The 20,247-nt window shown below is 39.5% G+C and overlaps 1 protein-coding gene across 2 annotated transcripts; it reads left to right on the top strand.

Annotated features, from left to right (window-relative positions):
• The first annotated feature begins 6 nt into the window (after positions 1-6).
• Positions 7-18,842, top strand: LOC108447577 (BPI fold-containing family C protein-like). 2 transcript variants are annotated; one of them, XM_017738072.1, is made up of 8 exons: positions 7-7,317; positions 9,621-9,732; positions 11,504-11,632; positions 14,342-14,497; positions 15,213-15,276; positions 15,364-15,424; positions 16,870-16,961; positions 18,517-18,842. In XM_017738072.1, exons 1-8 carry the CDS (start codon positions 7,215-7,217, stop codon positions 18,709-18,711), a joined length of 912 nt encoding a protein of 303 aa, XP_017593561.1. In that variant the 5' UTR covers positions 7-7,214; the 3' UTR covers positions 18,712-18,842. The 2 variants fall into 2 exon arrangements, with proteins under 2 accessions (XP_017593561.1, XP_017593562.1); XM_017738073.1 differs by lacking the exon at positions 7-7,317 and adding an exon at positions 8,231-8,359.
• The last annotated feature ends 1,405 nt before the right edge of the window (positions 18,843-20,247 follow it).

Raw genomic sequence — 20,247 nt, 5'->3', positions numbered from 1 at the left:
CCTGTGTCCGGGCTGCCCAGCCCCGCGTGGCGAGGGTGGTTGGGCCGCTGCCCTCCTCGTCCTCAGTGTAGCACAGGGTGAGGCGATGTTCTGTAGCCAAAACTGCCAGGGAGAGCCTGCCTGGGTGTTAAACTGTAGGCGAGGGTGGAAATGCACAAGGGGAAAGGCTGAAGGAGGATGCTTTCCCCGAGAGTGTTTAGTTTTATAAAGGAACCACATTTTTCTAGGCCAGACTGCTGAGTTACCACCTCACAGATAATGGTACAACGACTGTGGGCAAAAAATCTCGCCAAATGTATGAAGTGGTACAAACTGAAGTTTACTGGCTTTAGTTCCTCTTCACGTGTCATAATTGGAAGAAAGCCCTTCCCACGTCTTGAACCTGGAAATGCACACTTGGCAGGAGTATAATGTTGAGTGGGGGAATAATGTAAAAAGCAAAAAAATTTTCAGGTTTTTGCTTTGTTTAATGAATTCCATTGAATTTTTAAAAGCAGTAAATTCAGAGGTAACTTGGAACAATGCATATTCTCTGAACTTGGTTTTCTTTCTCATGATAAAACCTGGCTTGCATCACATTTCTCCATACAAAGATTAATGCAAGAAAACTGGGGTACATTCTAGGAATATAATACTAAAAAAATAAGTGAAATCACAAGACCTAGCTTATGGAGCTACCACCAAGTACAAGTGCTTATTAGGGCCCTATACACATTGCTTAACCCTGTAGAAACAGGCTTGCTGGCTTCTTTCAGCCCCTAGGGGCCCAATCAGAAAAAGGAGACTTGAAACTTCAAAAAACTCTTTATTCTGGGCTGCAGGTGAAATCTCCTTTATGCATCTTAACATGGCCATTGAAACTATCCCATTCATTTTGGAGTTGGCTGTCAGACATGTCTCAAACTGAAGGGCAGCCATCCTCTGTTTTCAACATGTCAATAAATTCCTCAGTGGAAAGGAGAGGCTTGTACTGAAGGCGATGAAAGAAGGAGACTGCTGAGCTGGAGCACCACTCGCTGAACAATGGAAGAGCTGATGCTCATTACAATCAGCTTGGTGTAACTTACGGGTCCTCACTGACAAACACTACAACAAGGGATTTCCTGAGAAGCTGCACCCTTTGCCACTACCGTTTTTGAAGGAGTGCTTGTGCAGTCATCATCAAATGGGGCCACATCCTGGATAAATCCAGAAGAGTGGGTTGCTGCAGCAGGGGGGGATGCCAATGGAATTGGCAAAGAGGTAGAAAGCAGAACATGTAAGGAGCACTGTGCTTCTCAGAAATTCTTTGCTCTCTCTTCAAGAGGGTTGAATCCAAAGTGAGTCATGCTGCTGCCTCAACATCATTACCATTTCCCTTTAGCCATGGATGTCCTGCTCTGTTTCATCCTTCAGAGTGAAGAGGTGACTGTCCCAGCCACCTTCTGTTATCCCACTGGCTCTGTGGCATCTTAGTCTGTGCTCCTTTGGAAGGGAGGAGGAGGCTTCCCTAGTATGTGGAATGCCCACGGCTGCAGACATGGTGCTAACAGCAGAACCACCTTTTCAGTAGCTTGCACAAGCTGAAGTGATTGTGTGACATGAAGTGGTTCAGTTTCTCAGGAGCTGACTGTAGCCATTATTAGGTAACCAGCTACACCAGTTACAAGTGAGCATTTTTGCTGCCATTCTGTGAATTTTTCCTTTGAACTTTATGAGTCATGCTATAATGTAAGGTTTAGACACGTTTTCCACACAATGTAAGGTTTAGACACATTTTCCACACAGCAGGAAAATCTCCTAGGAAACAATTAGGATGAAAGGCTAAACCATTTTCCTCTGCTTTCAAGTCTGGCAAATTACAAATGACTCAACACCACCATTATTTTTTTCCCTCACACATCATTCTAGAAAAAAGGGCTGTTATTTGATGAGTTACAGGTTTTCTCCACCATTTTAATTTTGTCTCAGTCTGCAGGCAGGAGACTTTCAATAGCCATATATGAAGTTGACCTCTGGCTGGGAAGGGCACTTGTCAAATTAATACAGGAAACCTGTGTGCTTAGAGGCTTGGAAAAATGGTTGTGTACAGAAGAATTTTGACTTTCAGCATAGTTTGCTCTTATCAGAAATAGTGAATTATTTTTAAGTCTAATTTGTTAAGATAATACACAGTATGGTGATGAAAGCTTTTTGTCAGTAGCTTGGAACGGTTGTTGAAGACAATGTGGTTTCTCTACTCAGAGTACTTTATTGAGAATGTTTCTTTCCCTCGTGGTCAGTGTTGAAACACAACCAATAGAACTTGTTTCACCAAAGCTGTAAAACACTGCTGAAAGCCCTAGTGGGTTCTGTTGAGGAATTTGAAATTTAAAGCTGTAGTCCTGTTGACCAAGTCCCATGGCAGAGGAGAGCTATAAAGTGTAAAGGTCTCTTTGGTTCAATTACATACCTAATAGATTTTTTTTTTCCTGAAAGATGAGTGTGGTAATAAAGCTGTGAGCCAGTGGAACTTTTCTGTTATTTTTCTTCATGTATTTGCCACTACAAATAATGTGGTTTATAATATGTATAAATAAATATATGTGTGTATATATTAACTTCTGATGGTCATATTTTGAATGACAAGAGTCACGCTGAAAGGTGGGATAAAGTGGGGAATGAGAAGGAGATGGGTATGAAGGCTGGAGTATCATCAGGAGATGAAGTGCCGAAGTCTGAAGTTCCATTTGAAGTGTGCCAATGGAGGAGGAGGTTCAAATAAAAGCCAGTGGAGAGAACCTGCTAAGTCCTTGCAGCTTGCTGGTGGTCAGCTTTACTCCTAGAAGGTATTTTAAAGTGCTTTATGCTAGTGCTCTATACAGTGAGTGGAACTCTGCATTACACCATCTCAGGTTGGCTGGCTGCAGATGACCCTTAAACAGTGGCTGGAGTTTGCTCGTGTACCTCTTAACTTTTCTGTTTCTGAATAAAATCTTGATTGTATGGCACAAAAGACCTTCCAGCAGTTTTCCTGGAGTTTGCCCGATTGCTTCAGACGCTTTTAGGTGCCACTGTGTTTTTCCTTGGATTTGCATATTTTTAACAATACCAAATTGCTGGGAGTTTTGTGCTGAGCAAAAGTATTTGAAGTGACACACCAAGGTCAGAGTTTGATATCTTCTCATTAGCAGACTAAAATCATGTTTCTCTGGGTAATAAAAAGAGGGTCATTTTCTTCTTAGGGAGATTACTGCATCTACCTCTTAGGAATCTGACAGGACTGCAATTTGTGTGACCCCAGGGTAGTGGCTGCCCAGGCTGAGAGTGCCTCATGCTACTGTCAGCTCCCTGAAAGGAGCGGAGTGGTTGTAGAAGAGACTGATGAGTGAGCCAAACAACGGGGAGAAAAGCAGAGAAGAAATCTTAGAACAGACCTATGCAAATCATGGACTCAGCTCTGAATTTGGGCAGCTTCCAGACAAGTAATGCCTGCTGCATTCCTGTTCAGTGTCTCAGTATTTCTTACTCTTTCCTCGTCCCTTGGCAACCAGCTTAAGTGCACCCCACAGTTCTTAGCTGTGAGGGCAGCGTGCAGGGCAGAGCCAGAACAAGGACACTGATTTTTGTTTTGCTAAATGGACTTTGATAGAAATGATCCTCATAGTCCTGGCTCGGGTTCTAGGATAGGGCAGTTACAGAGGTCAGCAACATTAACTCAATGGATCAAAACAGGGACAATGTTTTTTTCCATCAGCTCGTCAGACAACTGCCTCCCAACATTGTTATCCATTGTTAGCAGATTCTGTGTAGGCACTACAGCTATGCTATTTATTTTGCAGCCTGGCGTAGATTAATAGTTCTCTGGCAACCCTGCTCCAAGGCCTTGAAAGCCTTTATGAAGGGCATCAGTAGTAAAGCCACACTTAGGAAAAGCTGTGGTAACATAAAGCTTTTGCAAAGCTGCTGAAAAATCAGGGAGTGTCCCAGACATAGTCACAGGTACAACCTGTGGGGTAGGGGCTGCCGTTTCCTCCTGGGAATTCTGTTTGAAGATTTCACTGAGCAAGATTGATGGCTGCCTCATGAGCTGGGAAGTGGATAGCATTACTTTCAACACAGAATGCAGGAAACCATGAACAGGAACTTACTGAAGTTTTTCTCATTCTGTGGGTATTTCCAGTAGTTGTGGAGAGAGATCATCTGCTTTTATGTCATTTAGCAAACTCCTGTCCGTGTCATTTGCTGTTTTATTTAAGCATTCCTGACAATATATCTCTTCTATCAACCATATAAGCTTTATATTCCTTTTCCCTCAAGAGGTGATTTTCCATATGGAGTATCAGTGTGTAGGAAGGGTTAAAATCCTGAGGCTATTGAGTCCGTTTTGATTTGACACTGTTGACTGAGCTGCAGAAACCCTACCTCTTCTTGAGTATACTGCAGAGTAACTAGAAACAATGGAGCAAAGAAGGAACTGAAAAATCCAGTCCCAGTTCTGTGATAACAGCAGAGATATTTGGGAAATGAAGGTGCTCCTTCTGGACTTCAGGTTGGGTAGACTCTATATTTGCTATCGTGTTTGAGAACTGTTTGCCTTGTGTTTGTTAACCAGTGAGGTTTCTAAATTTTTGAAAGTGAAAGAAATTATTCTGTGGGTTGTAGACTGGAGAATCTTGTGCAGTACCAAGGCAAGACAATGACAAAATTCTTTTTCAGACGTACTCTATGCTGAGGATGGTCAGTTGAAGACAGTGTGGTTTTATGGCTGTGTTAAACCTGTGAAAGCCAATTATGGTTATTTTTTTTTTTTTTCATCAGAAGCTTGCTGAGTTCTTAGGCAGATTTCAGCCGTAATCTTTATTGTGATTTTTATTAAAAGTTTTTGCAGACTGTTCACGAAGGAGAAACCAGACATGGTGTCTACAGCCTGGTAAGTAGAGTACTTCATTAGGGTGAGACAGGTACACAAACTGAAACAAAGGAGTTTTTAATCTTTTTCTCTACTTAAATACTTGAATGCACTATCTCTGCGAAGACAAAAGAATTGAGGGAATTATTTACATACAGAAATCAGTCCATGCCTGCTCAGTTACTGAAGATAAAAATCAGAGCAATTTGTCTGACACATATTGTCCTCAGCTGTGCAATTGGCAGCTCTCATTTAGACTGTCAGGCAGCTGACAAGTTCCTTCTGCTTAGCTCTGTCTGCCTCAGTCATCTGACTGACCTTGTACAATCGATCCTAAGGGTCTGAGAGAGGCTCAGGGATGAAACCAAGAGTATCAGCTTTGGAGTGCAAAAGTGAAGCTTGTTGGTGTGAGGAAGCAGTATGAAATGATAGCATCTTTTATTCCCGTGGCAGTTCAGTTTCTTTCAGCTTCTTACCCAACCTACATTTAAGATCCAAACAAGAACTAATCAGCTCCAAAGCACACTAATGACCAAGATTGCTGTTTTCTGTTCCTCAGTGTGAATGACATGCTATGGGAATGAGGTATCTCATCTGCATCAATGTTTCTAGAAATCCTGCTAGATAATTATCTAGTAAATAGCCATGCCCTTTAATGATAGAAAAATCTTTCTGGTTTTACATTAATTTTTAATTGACCCTTACTAATCAGGATTGAAAGTGGCATGTCTGCAGGAAAAGTTAGGACACTTTTTGGAAAATGTTTAAGGTATGTGACTTCAACAGGCTGTTGTGCATAATATAACATTGCTACCTTAAAGTATTTCTTTTGAGTTGCTTAAAAGAGAGAAAACCAAAAAGGCGAAAGAACTAGAGATGGACAAATTAAAGGGTGCATTTTCAAAATTTGTCACAATGTGGATTATGTTTTCAGAATGTTTTTTTCCCTGAGACTACTTTTTCTTGCATAATGTCCTGGAATAACTTTGTAAGGATTCCTCGAAGAATCAGTTTCACGGCAATATTGATAATGCATTTTGTCTGTCTTACAGTGGGAAATCTACTGAAGACCAGTTATTTATGAGGTGCTGGGTAGAACGTAGATTTGCAACCATTTAGAGTCTGACCTGATAGTACTAATTTCAATACAGAAGTAAGACTACCAAAGGGTGGTGGGGTGGGGGGTTTTTTGGTGGAAGGGAGGGTTTGTGCTTGTTTTAACATTTATGTGTTTTCTAACAGATTATGGAATAGATTGTCCAAGACAATATGATACTTGTTAGAAATCGAGGAATTACTTTATAGTCTCCAAATTACTGGGAAATTAGCAAGACCTGTTGCTACTGATTAATTAGCATGGTTTTACACATACACAGGTATCATGATCACAATCAGATGTGTTAGAAAAGAATGTCCCACTCCTCTCTGTGGTAAGCCCAGCATAAAGTTATTATAGGTCCCTAATAAACAATTTTCTAATGCAGCACTGGGAAGACTTGAAGTTGTCTTGAGAAACAGTATTGTTATTTCTAGGAAATTGAGCAGTGGCTGTCATTGGTAGTGAAAATCAGGATGCATACAAGAATTTTGAACAAAGAAACCTTACTTTTGTACTAGGAATGTGTCACAGAAAGAAACAATTTGTCTCAGCTTTTGTGAATCTGTTGTGTGGTTATGTCCCACCATGCAGTGGCTCAGAGCCTGCTTTGCACTCGACCACACCACTGCATTCTCATGCCAGGACACCCTTCTCTACTCCTTTGTGATCACCATGTAATTCTCACACATGCTTTGAATTTACCCTTCCATTCCCTTCTCATGTAACCTCATTTAATCAATCTCGTGTAGCAGTGTCTGACCTGCCTTATTTTATTAGACCAGCAGATTCAGCTGAAAAACTTTGAGCCCCTCAAATCTGGTATGTCCTAGGGAGGCTATGTGTATAAAAAGAAGGTGGTGTTATAGAGGAAGACAGACCTGCTTCTCCTTGACTGGAATTGCTTTGTCATGTTCACTCTACAGGAGGTAGGACAGATAGTAAAATAAAACAGCCAAGACATGGGTGTGGGGAAAGGATAGAGTAGTGGAGCAGAACCATTCAGTCTCACCAACAGCTAGTGCCTGCCAAAGTGAGATCCAAAGAATCATAAATATGTGCCTGCTCCCACAATTATGGCTTTATGCAATAAAATCATTAACTAAGGCTCTCTTGCCTATCCATCCTTGTCCAACTTGCATTGAAGAAAGTCATGGATACAGACTTTTTGCAACTCATGGTATGCATAATTTATGAAAGCATTTGTATCATACATGTTCTTAACAGATTCATGACAAAGGTGAGAAGATGCTAAAGACGTGGTATCTGTTCCTGCTGTGTTGGCTGTCCTTGAGGCTTGAGGCTAATCCTGGTCTTAAAGTGAGGATTACTCAGAAGGGGCTGGACTGTGGTATGTCTAACATTGCCAGAAGTTAATTTATCATAAATACTCTATGTACAGAATATTGTCTCTTAATAGAGGTGCAATGAAGGAACAAGCTTCTTAAATACTGAAATAGAATATATTCCTTTTGTCACCTCACACCAGGAACACTCTTTGTCTCTTTCCTCATTTATTTCCTTTATTTTGTGTTCATCCCAGGTGTGAATTTATCCTTTACTGACGACTGCATTCTCCTACAGTCCAGTAGTTTCTACTATATTCTTCATATCTATATACTTTTTTAGAACCAGGATTAGATGGTCACACAATTGCTCCTTTTTTTAAAGTGTCAAAAACCTGACTTAAAGTGCAATACTTAATTGAAGATAATCAGACACAATTGGGAAAAAAGCTTACGGTTTTGGAACAGCCACGTAGATGCACACCTTTACTCTCACTCCTGCTTTTGGCATGGGACAGACCCTGCATGTGCTATTCTTTAAAAAAAAAATCTAGTGACTGCCATAATTCTGCCCCTTAACAGAAAATTTCCACAATATATTCTCCATACTCTTTCTATTCATGCTGACGTTCACCGTCTCTTACCTAAGTCTTACTCCATGGGTGTGGGGTGCATGTAGTGGAATTTCAGTTGTTTACAGTATTAATATTAGTAATAAAAGTTAACAAGGCACAAATTCAACAAAGACTCAGTCATGCTAAGGATTAATTGTCATTTAAGTACTGAACATGCTGACAGGTAAACAATGGACTTGTGAAATGAGAAATAAAAGGGTTCATTCCATTGAGATGAAAGCGAGGATCAGATCCACTTATTTTGCTGCATGAGCATTGTTTAAAAGCTTTTGAGGAGTTGAGAAGTGCAGGGCAAACATCAGTCACCCAAAACTGTATCGATCTCCCTTGTTTCCCAGGGATCTCTGATGCCTTTAGAAATGAGACTTCAACCTGGTGTTTCTTAGTGGGAGCACAGCAGTTTTTGGGACAGTCAGCGTGGCCTTTCAAGTGCTGAATGAACAGACTAAGCTGGCACACCCCTGCATTAGTGGTAAGAGCAGATGAACAGTTCTCCTCCCGAAGGTATTTCTCATATTTGAAGAGCTTGGTACCTGATATATCCTTTCCCTTAATGTGAGATTTGAAGACTGAGGCAATAGATCCTGCATTCATGCATCTTGCCTGCTACAAGAACCTTGAGAGAAATTCCACCTGAGATCACTGGCTGCCCTCACTGACAGTCATAAGAGGGCTTTAAGTTATTTCAGTGAGAGCCCATATTTTGCTTTGGAGACAGGAATTCCCAGATCATCATAACTTACTTCTCCTTCATAACAGATGCATTTTATAAAATGGTATTCCAGTTATCACAAATTTCAATTCTTCGCTTTTCAAATACTATGGAGCCCGGCGATGAAAAAAACCCAGATGTTTAGTATTCAGCAATTGTGAGGTCAAAAGCTAAAGACACTCAGGGTGAAAACATCTGAAAGCAGGACATAATTCAGTATTAAAGTTTTAGTTATGTCTTAAAGATGAGCAAAAAGAAGGAAGGCACAAGGAATTTGGGATTTAAAGATGCTCTGGTTTTTGATAATAGGGTCTGTGTATATTATCAATGCACAAATAGCATTGAAACATTCAAGAAAGCAGGGATTCCTTAAAGCAAGGAAAGAAGGTAAGGAAATAAGTCAGACATCTGCAGCAGGCTGCAATGGTTAAGGTTCAGAGGCAAAATATATGTACTGTGAAAGAAAAAGGAAGAAAATATTTTAAAGGATTGTCTTTAGAACTCCAACAACTTCTGTACACAAGCAACAATTTAGATAGTTCTGGATTTGACATACCAGCACTTCAGATGCATGTATCACACTTTTTCCATAAGTAACCACTACATAGACAAGTTGCCTTGCTACTTCATGACTGGCTTTTTCATCCAACAGATATGAGGCAATATGAGGTAAAGGTGATGACCAAGTGTTTCCCAAGGCCATCCACATTATGAGTGAAGTAAAGGGAGTATAAGAGTTTCAGAAACCTGACACAATCTCTAGAATATGAAACACAACTCAGGGACAAAATTATCCTAACAGATTATCTTCATCTTGCATTAAATGGCTTATATGTGAGGCTAAGAGAAGTTATAAATGGGTATATTTGTAGTTGGAAGGAGATCTACGTAAAGATCATAGAATCAGAGTATTGCAAGAACTATGTTAAAAATTATGATTAAATTATTTAGCAGTATATCTGGACCTTCAGGTGCCTGAATCCAATCTGCAAGGCATGTACTTTCCTATGTCCCCTTGTAGGCTGGAGGATTGGGATGGAGCTCCTGAAGCAAGCAGTATTGAAAGAGACTTTCCCAAGCTGGAGTGGGCAGGAGAGTTTCTCAGTTGTTAAGGTCAACTATATCATTTCAAGGTAAGTAAAGGAAATTAATTTCAAAGTTTTAGGATGAATCAGCTTTTTATTACTACATTGTAATAATTACACAGCCACTGCTTTGTTCAGTGTAAAATTTTAGTGGTTCATCTAACTCTGCTTCTGAAGTACTTGTTCTGCTTCACTCAAGAGATGAGCTTTATAAAGCTTCTGAAGGAGCACCTTGGCTGGTTTTTTTCAGTTGGTTTGTGTGAGAGTTTGGGGCAAGACAGGTATAAGCATGGCTATGATATAGCAGGGGAAATGGGTGGGAAAGAGGGCAGGGCAGGTGTTATTAACAGTCTGCTCCAATGAAGGACCCGTAGCAATGAAAATAATCTGTTTGTGTTTGATGAAAAAAAAGCCAAAAAAGGGATAAGATGAAAATGTGTGCAGGGGATGATGTATCTTGGATGATGTGGCAGGAAGATGCTTTTTACTGAATACTTTTAGATGATTTTACATGATAAATTATCATTTTGACTGGATAGGGCTCAACAACTCTTTACTGAAGAGGAAAATCTTTGTACCAGGAGCAGTCAGTAGAAAAACAGTTTTACAGAGTTTCCTACAATTTCTTCAAATATGGAGACTAATATAAAAGCAGGTCTTTCTGCAGCCTTCAATCCCACCTTCCAATAGGCTATAAACAAAAAAAACCAAGAGAACATGGAGCCAGATTCTTCCAAGAGTACACAGTGAAACAATGATGAGCAAAAGGCCTAAGTCACATCAAGAAAAGTACCAAAGTTAGCAAAAAATTCTAGGGAGCACCAGAACAAGGGCTGAAAATGCTGGGGAGTCTGCATTCTTGGATGAGTTTGAGACTCAAGTGGGCAGAGTCTCTGAGTTGTTTCAGCTTTGAGTAAGAGGTTGAACCAGCAAAATCTCCTGAGGTCCTATTTCAGTCTAAATTATTGCATGATTTTCAAAACCCCAATTCATTCCCCCAACCATAGTTCTTGAAATTGGTAATCCTCCCAGTGTATAATCTGATTTTAGCTCACAGCAAACAAGATACCTAAAGGCAGTTTTACTGCCTGAGAGGTTATTGGAAAGTTATGGTCATTTTAACTAAAAGGAGCTGGTGCCTTCTGCCCCAGGGAAAGCAGATTAAAGGCAATTGTGTCAGAGATCTCTACCAGATAGCAGGGAACAATGAGAAATGTATACAGCGTGATAAGATGACATCTGATATCTTTACAATGTTCAGCTCAATTCAACACACCCATCTGCAAGACAATGTCCTTGAGTATCAGAAAGATTTGTTTTGGCAGGGAAATATTCAACTAAGATTCAATTTAGAAAAATGGATCCTCTCCAGAGCCCTTTGCTTAGGCAAGGAAGCAGAATGGGAAAACAAAAACTTTGATGGTCTTCAGTAAATGCTAGCAATCAGACAACCTGGGTTTATTTATAGATGTAGTATCTGGGATTAAACATAGATTTATTCTTTCCCTGGCAAGAAGATTTCACTTTAGTGAGTTCGTTCTTCTCCCAAGGGAACGTTTTTGCTTATAACAAACAACAAACAAACAAACCACACCCAAAACCCCCCTGGCCAAAAGGGTTCTTTTTCCAAGGATCCTACAAGGTGTAATGGTACGAGTGTCTTTCTTTCCTAAAATACACATGGGTTCAGTCATTTCTGAGAAATTCTTTTACTGAAGCATAGACTTTACCTTTTATAGCAGAAGGGTTTTCAGTGATCAGAGGTCCTTCTTAGTCTTTTGATGTGCAGTCTAATAATCCCCCTTTCTGTGTTCTGTAGGCTCAGAATTAATGCTGTAGATTTCCCAGAAACTTCTGCTTCCTTTATTTCTGGCACTGGCATTTATCTGTCAGTGGCACAGGCTTCTGCTACAATCAGTGCAGACTGGAGAGTACATTCATGGCTACTGTAAGTATTGTACAGGGTGCAGGTAGGAGGGCTCTGGGAGAAGGATTGCAAATGAAATTAAGAAATATACTGGGTAATTACTTTTCAGGTCAGATGTGCTTTATCATTTAACAACAATACAACAATAATCTATTTGAATAAACTTCTTAAGAAGGAAACATCCCCTGACAACTAATGTTGTTCTGTGGGTTTTTTTAAATTATTGTACCCCACAGGTCTCTTTGGGAGGCATCAGGTCAGACATCTGTTAGCATGCTCAGTTTGTCTGGACATTACATGGATATTCAGGAACATGGAGTTTGCAGTGGCCACATTTGCTACTTTCTTTGTATAGTATAGCTGGAAGATTGACTCTATAGCTAATTATCTGCATGCTGGTACAGTGTATATTGCTGTCCAAACAGCTCCTGCTAAAGGAAGGGCACTGTCAAAATGCCAAACCTTCACAACTTCAGAAACTCCAGAATTTGGGTTGGTATGGAAAACTGACTTCGCTTCATAAGCCCGTGCAGTATAAGATTGTCTGTATTGACATGATTACATACTGATTTTTCCACTTACCTCAGCACTTTCGCAATAGAACTTTAATACAACAGTATTAGGATAGTATAGCTTTTCTTGGGAATGGGGAGGCCTAAAACTTCTGGGATATCAGAAAAGTTTGCAATGTGGTAATCTCTACAATTTGGGTTAATGGAGCAGCTGGTAACAGCAGTAGGCATTGCTCTATTGTGAGCCAGATAGCACAGTAAGATGGATCACCAGGCTACAAAATTTCACAGCACATCCTGGTTCCAAAGGAGCATGGAATGCAGTTCTGCCTTCTGTGTCAGTGAGACTGGTGGCTGGAAACTGTCACTGTGCCCCCAGCCTCTCTGTTGTTTCTTCTGTTATATCACTATTGTGGGGAAAAAAGATACCATATTCAGTAGGGCAAAACAGCTGTGCCTAAACGCTGAAGCCACCTCTCTTGCTGAAGGATAAGGACCTGGGCATAATCTGTAGAGACTCCAGATGTATAAAACACCTAAGACTCCAGAGACAGCAAGGGAGGCAGGGACTTACTCAGAATTTCACAGAGCAGATCATGGGAGAAGCGGTCAAAGGCAGCTTTGGTGGAGTTTAGGGAGTAAAGGGGTTTTTTTGCCTTTTTGAAGGATTAATCTAGTGCTGCTTTTTGTGATAGTGTTATTTCTTTCCACTCTAGTGCATTTCTAGTTCTCAAAGTAGTCCTTTTCTCCACTATGTCCCAGAGCACTCTGCAAGTCACAAAACTTCTTTGTGGGCCCATTGCTCCTGAAGACTGGGAGCTGTGACCCTGCCTCAGTCAATCAGGATTCCTTCAGAAGAAAAGCATATATAAGGATGCAGGAACAAAAGACCTAAGTATCTATGTTGCTCCCCATCTCCCAAGTAGCCCAAAAAGGGAGGAGGGCTGAGATCCTTTTGTGATGATGTGTGTCCCTGTAGGATGAGTAAACCTAAGTTAGCAGGATCTCTAGAAGTAATTTGGTCCAGCCTCCTGTTCAAAACAGCAGTCACCAGACTAGACCACATCAGCTGACTAGTGATGTTTTTTGGCCAAGGATCATGATGCAACAACCTTTCCAATAGCTTGTCCCAATGCTGCATAACTCTCCTTGGGAAAATATTTTTCCTAATGGTTTCTTTGATGATGGTTTGGATAGGGACTGGAAAATGAGGGTCTTAAGAGTGGTGCTTTCTCTGCATAGACACTTAGTGAACATATATGAATTGAAGGGGGGGTTTAAAATGGTAATGGTGATAGGAGGAACTTTGTGACTGGCAAACTAGGGATTGGTCTGGTCAGGGGCAGTTTAGGGTAAAAAATAATCTTTTAGGATTACAGCTTCTTTTTCCAGGAATTTTGTTTTGGCTAAAAAAATTAAGAGGAAAGTGGAGAGACTCATGGTTTCAACTTCCTCTTGGACAGAGCTCTTTCTCTGTAGTATGATGCCACCACTGTAGTAATGCCTGAGAAAAGAAAACCCAAGTAATCAAGATGACAGGGTGAAAAATGATGCTTTCAGTGTCAGTTCTGTTATGGTAAATGAGGTTTTTATAAGGCTATTCTAACATCCATTCAACTCTCTATCCTACTCAGTTCTCTACAGCTTTTGCAACTCCTAACCATAGTCCTAATACCTAAATTTTCTGGAATTTAGGTATGAAGAGATTTCTGTTGGGATCTTAGTAGGGAATTTTACAGAAAGGAGAATGAATGGGTTTGGGGCTGGACAAAAACTAATGGAGTAATATATAGATTTAAAAGAGTTATTGAAAACTGTAACTGGAAAGAGCAAAGTGGAACAATTACAAAGTTGATAAAACTTGGGTTATATATTTATTAGCCAACTGGCTTCTGCTGTTGCAGTCCCAGAGACCTTCAGGGTGATCTATCATCAAGAACTGGAATATCTTGTGTTTCTGTGAAATCGTGACATTTTTGTAAACTTGTCAAATCCTGCACAACACTGGAAAATTAATTTCCTTGAAACATATGCATATAATCTGTTTTTGAATACCAGGCATGTCCCTAAAATACTTTAATCCCTAGAAAACCCATTCTTCATTCTAGATAACAGAAGCAAGAAGTCCTTTCAAACTTGATTTACAGGCCATTTCTTAAATTGTTCCCTTACAGCAGATGTTTTCTTGACTGACTTTGGCTTTTTTTCCCCCAAGCAGCAGAGACCAAGGACAAATTACTGTGTCCATCTCAGGACTGTTTATTGCAGTTATCTTCAAAGTGTCACGGGATAGCACAGGCCACTTGTCCACGTTGCTACACAGTTGCCAGCTGAGCATTGATAGTGTAAAAGTCAAGTTAAGTGGAGGATCTAGGTATGTACAGCAAATTTTCTAATTACTCTGTGGGAAGTAGCAGGGTTTGTACCATAAGGGACACCTCTCAAATTTTGATTTCTAAGGATCCAGCTACAGGATATGATTAACTATTGAAGGCTCTGAAAAGAGGTTTTTAATGATCTGTTTTCAAAACCAGACTCCTTTGCTGAGTGTGTGAAGTGCAGTTAATCTACATTTCTTCCTGCATGTGCCAGCAAATGAGCTGACTAGACCTACTGCACGTGTAAGCATTGACATTTGACCATATTAGAGAGTACAAGATTGCAAATGGGGGGTTGCAGATATAAAGGTCATCTAGACTGATTAAGCCTTTTGACAAGCTGACCTACAATTTAGGAATAAAGCTAATAGAATAGGAAACAATGCTTGCAGTTCTTATTGTGATTTTCTAGAATTTTTTCTTACTCATAGACAAAATGTGGCTAATTGAGCATCATTTATCAGTATGTTAACACGAACATTCACAACTTTGCAGATTGCCTTCTATATAGCTATTCTGAGACTCAGACCCCCTAGATTTGTCTGAGACTCTCAAATTAATAAAAACAGTCAAGTGTTCAGTCTACTATAGAAGCTGTAATTGCTTCTCATTAATATAAATGACATTGATGTCCCAGTCTGCCAGATTTTATATTTTCAGAGATTTCAATCCATGGTAAGAAAGCCACTGTGTTCATTTCCTTTCCTCCAGCTGGATCTACAGCTTTCCATCTGGTTATCTTGAGAAGCCCATTCATACCAAATTGGATAAAAGTGTAAGTTTGCAGAGATGGTTTCAATTAGTGAAGGGAGGAGTTAAAACACAGGCCTTCCGTTTCTGACTTGTCTCTCTTTTCATACAGCTATGCCTAAATATCAAAAACAAAATCCAAATGATGGATGCACTGCTTAGAAAGCATAAGGGTGAGTTGGTGATAGCAGTTTTTTGTTAAGTAATTTTCATAGTGCTCAAACTGTAGCCATTTTTATTAGATTCCAAACTATTCCTGTGTTCATGGTAAAAAACAAAAGTGAAGGAAGAAAAATTCTGCCATTGTTCTGTACCTTAACGTATTCCATACTTTACCCTAGAAATCTCTTGCATGCATCTTATATACAATATTCAGATTTCTTCTGTGCCCATAGCAAGTCACCTGCAATCTTTCAATCTGTTGTGGTTGGCCTGTGTTATTTCTTTAGACTTTGGAGGTGAGCATTTTCCTGCTGTTCCTTTATGCTCTTGCTGTGTGGACATATGACTTGTGTTCAGTGAGGTAACAAGATGCTGCAGGTAGACAGTGTCACACAGAGCATGTTTCTTTTCCTACCAGTAACAATTCCTGTGTCATTCTTGCAGAGACATGAATACAATAGCTATCCATTTTCAAAAAGGATATAAATATTAGATTTTCATGACTATAATCAATGCCACAGCTTTTTTTTATTGTTGTTGTTAGGGTTTTTTCCCCCAAGATTGAAAATAGTTGGGTTTTTTCTCAGCTCAAATTAATTTAAGTCCCATAAGAAGTATAATTCAGGTCATAGAGTTTGTTCTCATTTTCACTTTTCATTGTGGATATTTCTATTATCTGCTCTGCTGTTCAGAAGCAGAGTAAGTAGACATTTATTTTTCCTAAAATGACCTATACCTGCCATGTGCCAAGCAGTGGCAAATTTCTACTAGAAATCATGGTCATTGAGATCATTTTCTTATGCAGCACATAGTTAAACACTTCAGGTTCAAGGGCACTCCAAGCTGTGCTGCATATTGAGAAGTTCATAATATCTGTGTGAATTCACTGTTTCTCCTTGAACCCATCTGATTTTTATACAGTATAAACAGACTGTACAGTCCAATCAAAAATATCAATCAGACTGAGGCTGCATCCGGCACCTCTCAGGAAATGTCTTCACTCATATTGATAATGAAGTGCTCTCTATGTGAAAAACGTCCCTTTACTTCAACACTGATAGGCAGAAAAGTGTGCTAATGTCATCTTCCAAAGGATTCAGTCATATTTAGCAGGATTTCACTGATCATATAGGAGAGTTTTGTTCTCTTGTGCAATTACGTAACAAAAGCGGCGACTCTGCCCTAGGTTTATCACTGCATGGGAGAGACTTCTGCAAAGTGTATTCAGCTGAGAATAGCAGGAGAACAAGGCCTAAATCAGGAGGAATCAGTGGCTTTTCCAGAGGGAATACTCTCACTGTTTCCCTTATAATAATTTTTCTTTTTCTTCTTCCTTTCCCCACCATTCTTTAGATTAATCATTTCTATAATGCCTTTGCCTTTAACTAAGCAATAACTGTTTGTGGTGTGGTTTTATAATTAATATATGTTTTGATTTTGTCCATCATTTTTCTAGTTTTAAGCCAGATTGACGCCTTTGCACAAGTAGACTATTCCCTAGTTAGTTCTCCAGAAGTCTTCAAATCACACATTAACTTGGATTTGAAGGTAATTTGTTTTTAATATCAGTGTGCTTTCTAAGACTTTTCTGATTATCTTTTGAGTTGATGAATTTTCTTTCACTACAGTCTTACTTGGCCTCTCCAATATTTACTTAGAAGAGCAATAAGACATTTTGGGAATTTTGGTCAAGAGTTATTTTGGAAACCAGATACAATTTTTCATTTAATAAATTAACTGCATTTGTTAATCAACCAAAGCTATTATTTATAATTAAGTTATTTCAGAGTTGAAACTCTCAACAGGCGCTTTACGAACAGCATTAAAGTGTTCTTTAGATACCCAGCTCTTGCACTGCTGCTTGGTCTTCACCTGTTAGCAGTCATAAATAATCTGTGATGGCTGCCAGTGTGATTGCAGTCCAAAACTGTTTGTTTTGAGATGATTCAGCATTTTGTATAAGTACAGGTCACACCCAAAAAGAAGAGGACTCTCAGACAGTCCTTGAGCAGCACGTAGCAGTTCTTATCTACTTTACACCTTTGTTGCAAGAGTTATCTCAGTAACACCCATCTTTTCTGGCAGTTTCAACTGTCCTTGTAACTCAGAGCATCCTCATGGCTCTCAGAACAGACTTCAGTTAAGAAAGATGTGCCACAGCTAATTTTGTTCAAGCAACTTCTACCACGCACGAAAAACTTTGCAAGCAGGATATACACATCTTGAAAGAACTAAGCAAGTACTTATCAGCTACTGTTGCTATCTTGAATTTACAGGCCAAGCTTTAACACATGGACATCCCAATGGGACACGGGATGACTTATTCTAAGTCAGTCAAGGAAGTTACTCAGTGCTCATTGGAACAGGCTGGTTCTTGATGGTTATAAGTTGTCTTTTTTCATCTTTCAGCTTTTTTTCTTAGGGTTTTATACCTTTCCAGTCAGTGTTTTTCCTGTAGAATCTTCCAGCTACTAACCTTCACAGTGTCAGTAATTACACTATTTACTGTCTGTATTACTCTTCTTCTCTTTCATGGCCTGAGCTCACATACCTTCTCACATTTTAATAGTTATTTTCTTAGCATACCTGAACCAAGGTCCCCTACCTATGCAGCACCCAAACTAGTTCTTGCAGGACTGGCAGCTGGGTCAGGGCTGAGTGTTAGGTGATATAAAAGGATCCTTTGTGTCCCTGTTCTAAGCAACTTCCAGTGCTTTTTGGGTGTGCCTGAAGATTTTCTTGAAATATCACCCTCAGCATTAAATTAAAAAAGGTGTCTTTGCTACAAGAGAAAGAAAACTGTGGTCCAGAGAATTCTTTTGTGTGTGTCTTGTAGCTGCTGTTCAGAATATTCGCTTGAATACTCAAATTCAAACTTTGAAAGTATGGCACCCAGATTTGGTTTGATTCCTGTATTTTTTCAAAAGAGCCTGAATTTGCTGATTTTTAGGGCATAACACAAACTTATTTGCTTAGTTCAAGGTTTCTTTAATGTCAAGCTTTTCTGCAGACTGGGAAAAATTCTTTCTGTTCAACCACTGCTAATGCATTCTGATAGATACAAATGTTTCAGCTAGAAATATTTGATAATGACTTTTTGCAGGGCACAGTCTATCCAGCAGGAAATCACACAGACCCTCCCTTTGCTCCAGCTCCCTTTGCCCTCCCAAACCAGGGTGATTCCATGATATATCTGGGAGTCTCCAATTATTTTCTTAAGTCTGCTTCACTGGCTTACTACAGAGCAGGGGCCTTTAACATCAGTATCTCCAAAGAGGTGAGTATGATTTGCTTGTAATAGAATTACAAACATTAGCAATATGGATAGTCAGCAAAGAAGACTAACACCTTCTGTTAGCCGTTTCACATAGATTTGGGTCATACCACTTGTAGGAGAGATTCATGACATTCATTCCGTTTGTCATAATTTAAAGCAGTCAAAGTCCCCGTGAGACTTCAGTCTGAACTTCTTGGCACCTCTAGGCAAAGAATTACAGAATGAACATCACAGAGTTGGTGTGCCAGGAGTGGCAAAAAGAACTAAGAAAAGCTTTTGTCTGCATGGATTCCACGTAGGAAAGGGCAAGACAAGAAAAAGTGCACTGAAGCCCCAGTCTGCTGCACAGTGGCCCATGATAAATGTATTGGCAATGTTGAGAACTAGAATAAATCCTCAGTCTTAACAGAGCAGCAGAATGAGGCAAGCAGCAGGTACAAGCAAACTAAGCTTTCAGCTGTGGTTGAAGAACATCCAAGACCTCTCAGAAATGCCAGTTTCCACAATGGCATTTGTAATCAGAGTTTCCAATAAGTTTTGCTAACTGTAACAATGCTAAGAGGGTCTTTATGAAAATGGATGACACAAATGGTACTTGCAAACATCATCACAGTGATTAGCAGCAAAAGGGCAAATGAGATTTTTGAGTCCTTGCCTCTGACACATTCAATATATTTCGTCTGAGAAAGTCTCACAGGCAGAAGTCTTGTCTGTTCTTTCAAAGAATAATGCTTGTTTACTGGTACATGCTCCTGAATCAAGTCCGAGAAATCTCTCTCTTCTGTCCAAAAGAGCACTGTGGGTTCCTTAGAAATCATTCTGGGGCAAGAAAATACTAAATCAAAACATGGATTATCTAAAACTAAAATAAACAGGATGTGTTGGGGGTTTTTTTCCCCCCCAAGGAAAACCTAATTTTCAAGCTGATAAAATGATCTAATTTATTTTGTTTACAGCTTGATAGTACTTTTAATCTAAATGACTCCTTACTCAGATGTTTTGTTTCTGAGGTGAGTACTTTTATTTGTACAGACCTTTTAAGAAAAAGCAGTATCTCATGTTTTTTATGGATATTATCTGTGTGCTAGCTATTTGCAAAAGTTTGGAGGAGACAGGAAAACTGGTTTATTTTTAGTGCAAGATTCAAACTTACATGTCTACCCCATGGTAACTCTTCCTAACTATATCATACTACACTTCAGTCATTCTCTACTCCTCTGAGTGCTAGATTTGCTCTCTGTCATTGAAACAGTTATAAAGAATAAGTGGTAGGCATCTGTCAGCTCAGTCTCCTTTTATTCCTCTTCAAGGTAATGGTATCTCTGCTATTGGTAACCTGACTTCTCTTTGCGAAGATTCCTGATTTCTGACTACTGGAGATTATGTACAATGGGAAATAATAGTCATGAGTATATAAATGTGATGCAAGAAATTAAGATACTGTGAAATGCTTTAAAAATAGGACAATATCTACTATAAGATGATGAAATTCAGACTCTGCATTGCAAACTGAATTTTGTCCTCTAGAAGTTTCCCTGCTTTTCAAAAGATTGCGTC

The sequence above is a fragment of the Corvus brachyrhynchos genome, unplaced genomic scaffold, assembly GCF_000691975.1.
Source record: "Corvus brachyrhynchos isolate BGI_N302 unplaced genomic scaffold, ASM69197v1 scaffold56, whole genome shotgun sequence".
NCBI lineage: Eukaryota > Metazoa > Chordata > Aves > Passeriformes > Corvidae > Corvus > Corvus brachyrhynchos.
The sequence above is the reverse complement of the archived record's forward strand: the minus strand, read 5'-3'. Positions and strand labels throughout refer to the sequence as shown.